Source organism: Aplysia californica, unplaced genomic scaffold, assembly GCF_000002075.1.
Source record: "Aplysia californica isolate F4 #8 unplaced genomic scaffold, AplCal3.0 scaffold00414, whole genome shotgun sequence".
Taxonomy (NCBI): Eukaryota; Metazoa; Mollusca; class Gastropoda; order Aplysiida; family Aplysiidae; genus Aplysia; species Aplysia californica.
Genome location: NW_004797684.1, coordinates 272,182 through 277,760, shown reverse-complemented (window position 1 = coordinate 277,760; position 5,579 = coordinate 272,182). Strand labels below are relative to the sequence as shown.

General features: G+C 41.3%; 1 protein-coding gene across 1 annotated transcript in view; it reads right to left on the bottom strand.

The window, feature by feature from the left end:
- LOC101856116 (ubiquitin carboxyl-terminal hydrolase 34) overlaps positions 1-5,579 on the bottom strand; it is a gene marked incomplete in the record, with an annotated part of 111,448 nt that overhangs the window by 63,885 nt on the left and 41,984 nt on the right. The window contains 2 exon segments of the mRNA XM_013085855.1: positions 1,640-1,753; positions 3,342-3,496. Of these exon segments, the coding sequence (XP_012941309.1) occupies positions 1,640-1,753; positions 3,342-3,496 (269 nt within the window).

Below are 5,579 nucleotides of genomic sequence, written 5' to 3'. Positions count from 1 at the left end.
AGAGAGAGAGAGAGAGAGAGAGAGAGAGAGAGAGAGAAACTTTACTTTAAAAATACAAAAACACAATCAAGTTCCTTAGTGAGTAGAGCATTCTGATAAATGATAATACCCCTAACCAACAAAAACACGCATACAAACATCATAGCTGCCACTCAGGAATTTCAAAAAAGGAGGAAATTCATGCGAAGGTGGACGCGCGCTCTCCGAAGGCTGAAGTAAAACCAGTGAGACCCAGAGGAAATATATACTGGAAAATCTAGCCTATGGTTTTGGAAGGGAAAACTGTCATATTTGTTAACCATAGGCAACTGAATTAAAATGTATTTGAAAAAAAAACAACAGCAACAAAAAACAAACAAAAAACAACAAAGTAGACTAACAAGCATTTGAGTCAATTTGACACAGTTTGGACTTGGTGACTAAAAATCCAGTGTTTGTTGCAAGCTGGTGTCTTATAAAAAGATTTCTTTCAACTTAAAACTTGTATATCGATGTTGAGTATTGGATCAAGGAGGCAACACCTTTGGCGCTGTACTGAGCACTCCTGTACAACTGCGGTCCCGTTTGCACTTAGTAGTCCCTCTGTAGAGTGTAGATCTAACCTGAATTAAAATTATAGCCTAGGCTATCTAATCTAGATCTAGAATCTAGATATCTAAATATGTGTACATCTAGATTATATCTAGAGATAGATCATCTAGATCTAAATCTAGATCTAGATTCAGTGTTCACTTCATCAACAGCCACAATATAGCCGTCATGTAAACAAACGGGACCGCAATAATTGTACAAGAGTGCCGCGGGCCGCGATTTCTTTATCACACCAAACGCAAAGTGCAGCAAGAGGTTTGTTCATTTTTCTCATGAACTTTTCAAGTTGCACCGGCAGCTTCTTTCTCATTCCAGCTCCTTTTATATTTGTATTCAGCATCAATTTCTCTCGAATTTCCGCCGTTTTCAATGACAACTCGGCGCGCTAACGTCCCGATGCCCGATTGACACTTTGTTGCTCCACAATAAACAAAGTGAAACTAACGCTAGGTCTGGAAGAACGGAAGTAGAAAGCTACGGGCGGACATGTGCAAGCTGCGTTTTCGTCTCTCTCCCGGTTCGGTGATTTCCGCGTGTAAAAAAGTATCGCAATTTGCGGCCGAGAGCGGTCCAGCTCAAAGTAGCGGGAAAAGCTAGATGAAGCGGAGTTTCCGCTATTTAGCCGGAAAGTGGCAGCTATGAAACATTCACCTATTTCTAACATGAGCACACACAAATATACAAACGCTGACAGCTGACTACAACTCTCCCCACCAAGTTCAGAATGGCGAGCAGCCCTGTTGTCTATGTCTCTTTGATAACACAAGACATAAACAAACCTTCCTACATGAGTAGAGAACCTACCTTTTATTCATCTCTTTTTTAGTTTTATCAAGAGTTTCACAGCAGTTCCAACACAATATAAGGTCATATAAGTATCGAAGATAAGGTGTTACTGGAAAGTACGAAACACCCCCCAAAAAAAACCCAAAAAAAAGGAAGAGAAATCAGGACGGTAGATATTTGATAGGAAAGAAGGAGCAAACCACAACAGAGCACCAGCCAACCACCCGCTATTTATCCCGCTCTCACACACAGGAACACAAACCTGTTCCTCAGTGAGCGTGGCACTTTGGCAGTTGACCACACAGGTGATGTTAGACAGTTGCTGGAACAGGTTCAGACCAATCATGGGCATCGTTTCAGCCTGCAGTTTTGGCATCTGCCAAGCAAAAACAAAACAAACAAACAATCAAACCATTATAGACACCTCAGCCTGAAGTTTTTGTCGTGGTCAAAGCAAAAAGAAGCATCATGTACATGTCAATCTAAAGTTTTAGCATCTTCCAAGCAAAAAGAAACTTTACAAGTATTTCAATCAGCAGTTTTGGCATCTGCCAAGCAATAAGAAGCATCACTGATGTTTGAGCCTGTAGTTTTGGCATCTCTGCCATGTGAAAAGAAACATTACCAATATTCCAGCCTGTAGTTTTGGCATCTACCAAGAAAAAACAAAAAACATTACAGACGTTTCAGCTTACAGTTTTTGGTACTTGCCACAATGCAAAAGAAACATTACAGATTGTAGAACTCAAACACCATGAGAGAGGATACAGCCCTTAATTTTTTAACTTTTATGTCTTTACAAAATATCTGGGTACAATACAGTTAAAAATGAAGCCAAAGAAAGTTTTGAAGAGACATGACAGTGACATTTTCTGCTCTCTTTCAAAAGTCTTGCGTGTGCATTTTGCTGGTGGAACTATTTTACTTTTGTATTTCCTTTTTGTTTTGTTGTTGGTTGTTTGTTTGTTTATTGTTGTTTGTTTGTTTTTTTGTTTTTTTTTGGGGGGGGTTGTGTTTGTTTTTAAGAATAAGAGAATAAAAGTGTAGACTCATCTAGAGAGGTGAATGTATTATTCATTATACCAAAGAGTAAGTAACTAATTTACTATTACAGTGCAGGTATTGCCTATATAGCATCCAAATTAACTGCTCCTCTAAATTAATAGCTGCTCTACTAGCAGTACTCAGCCATAAACCTTTATTAGACTTTTAGTTTCTTAATCACACTGAACAATTAGCATTCCTTTTTTTTAAATACTCCTTGAAATACCTCCAATATCTATGTAATGACAAGGGGAATTCTCTCAAATGCACTGCATGATTAAATTTTGTTTTGTTTTAAGAGAAGTTTTACGGCGCTCCCAACTGCATAAGGTCATATGAGCGCCAACAGAGAAGTCCTTACAAGGGAATCAGGCTTACTCTGCTCACCTCTCTAGCTTCAACAGCACAAAGTCTGCTTCGATAATCAAGGCACCCCGGAAATAGCGGGTCACAAGAGTGACAAACATAAAAAAGAAGTAGAGGGAAAATGACGATAGTAAGGATTAGGAAAGGAAAAGCAGCAGTTCCCTGTTGCAGTTCAGGCACGGCTATGAGCATGACATTGATGAATCAGCCCATTTACAATTCTACTGTGCATAAGAACATGGTTAATGTCCCCCCTTTGGGAAAAACCTATAGACACTTTAGTCAGTAGCACAGCTCGGGCTCGAGGGGGGGGGTCTGAAAAATTAAATAAATCACGGAAAGCTTCATAGATATGTAGATCTAAGTGTATGTATATGAGGATAAACCAAAAAAATTAAATCATCTCATCAACCGAGCATACCATATCCTAAAGAAGCACTTTTCTCGAGAACAGGGACAACATGTATGTATTTTTGTACTGAGAAAGAAAAGAAAAACAAACACAAAAAACACAAAAGTAAAAATGTAATTAATTTTTTTTTTTGAATCATCACCTTGTTGACGAAAATGTGTCTGAAAGTGTCCAGATGCAGCGCATGATTTTCCTTTCCTCGAGCCTGGTCATAGAACCAGCTCAGACAATCCTGGCAACTCTCCGGGTCAGTGGCCAGGCATTCCCACAATTGGTCAGCCTGGCCTTGGCTCAGACCTTTGCAACAACAAAAAAAAAAATTATAGTAATAAAGATAGAAACACAAAGAATCCATGATGGTTCTGGTCACATTCTGTGATTGTTTTGTTTATTACACACAATGTAAGATACCTGTGTGGAGAGCTTCTTCCACCCAACCTGTTAGGGACAATCCTGCCCAGGCTGAGAGGGACACAACATCCCAGCAGACAGAACCGTTACATTCTGTGCACGACTGAAACAAGATGATCAACAAAATCGAAAAACTAAACACCCACTCTGTGAACAACATAATTTTTTCATGCATAGTTACATAACGTACTTGAGACAAAAGACAATGAATTATATTCCTATATTTGCAAAACAAAACAATAAATAGAGAAAAATCATGCATTCATATAAATTTTTAATTTGCCAACATACACCGGTACCTCAAGGTATGTCAACAAAATGAAGAAGTCGTTTATCCAACCCGTAGACAGGTGTGGTGATGGTGGTAACCTTCCTGGACTCCTGCTCTGGATCGCGAGTCCCTAGGGCTATGACAAGTAGGCACCCCATGCCCAACCATCGGTGCCTCCGAGGAGGCACTCGCGATCCAGTCTCGCTGGAATCTGAGAAGTCGACACCATCACCACACCCTTTCTAGCCAAGAAAACTATGTTAGCTTGGACAGTCTCGGACCTCAACATTTTCTATGTGAAGATGATCAGTTTATATAACTGTATTCAGAATACTGTGCTTTCGCTTACTGTAGAGTAGAAGCATTTCCGCAGCAAAACGTTCACATTATTTGGGGAATGTCACAGACTAGTCGTAAAACGCCAACACGAACAAGTGTGCTTGTTGGTGCACTTTCGCTGCACGAAACGCACTGATTGGTACTTTAATAACTTCAATTGAAATACGCCCTAGATTACCCACATTTAACTTCTCTGGGTTTGTCTCCCTTCCCTTTTGTTCACATGTCCGAGTGAGGAGAGGCGCGCGCGCGCGTGTGTGTATGTGCATGAGCGCTTTGGTCGGTTGTCGAACTCATTTCTCTAAATAAAAATGGAAGAAGCCATAACAAGACCGTATTGCCACGCGTTTATTTGTAAAGCTCACCGTGTTTACCGAGGACCACACATCCCCGTCAGTAACGAGACCTGCCGTGTGCTGATGTGATGTGATAATAATGAATGATGTATTGTCTCCCTTTTATTCAAACTTGCAGGTTCACGAACTCGTTCTGGATGATCTGTTTGTGGGTGTTGTTATTGTTGTCCGTTGTTATCGTTTGCTGTTTCATTTTCAGGGGCTGGTGGGGGGCGCATTACTCGTGGTGGTTGTTTTAACGTTAGTTCACTGAAATCATTTAACCGACTCGCAGTCTTAGAATTGTATAAGAAAATGTCATTTAATCACAATGTAAGAGTTTTCCCATCCCCATCGATACAATTTAGGTCATGTAAGACGTGGGCCTCCGACGCTGCCTGTCAGGGCCAACCCCAGGGCTGAGAAGGATACAATATCCAAGCAGAGATACCGAGATACTTGATAAAAAATTCTCCACACTCAGAAATTGAACTCGGGTCTCGTGCGTGTGTAACATGAAGCGCATAACCTCTACACCAGACGCACCCAAAGTACCAGAATTTGTTGGGGGGGGGGGGGTTAACCCCCCACCAAAAAAAGAAAAAAAAGAAGGTAGAAGTCATATATCCGACCCGTAGCCCCCAAACACGAGTGAAGCTCAACCGTCCAACCATACGCAGGCTTCTGACCCGCGAGCACACGAGGCCACAGCGCTGTCTACGTGACCTAACGCGACCCCCGAAACCAGAACCCTTACAATGCTCCAAACGGCTCAGACAGCCTCGTGTAGGGGACTAGCCGATGCATCCTCTGACCATCAGTTCTTCTCGCTAGAGGTGTGCGAGTCCAGCATATTAAGATTCGAGTCCACACTCGAGTATCTGCTCTGGACTCGAGTAATTACTCGAGTAATTACTCGAGTCCCACGGCTCTTAAGACTCGAGTAATTACTCGAGTAATAGTATCCCGAAAGGGAATTTTAGTGGGTTTCAAAAAAAGTTTTGTTGAATATCGGACAGAAAAT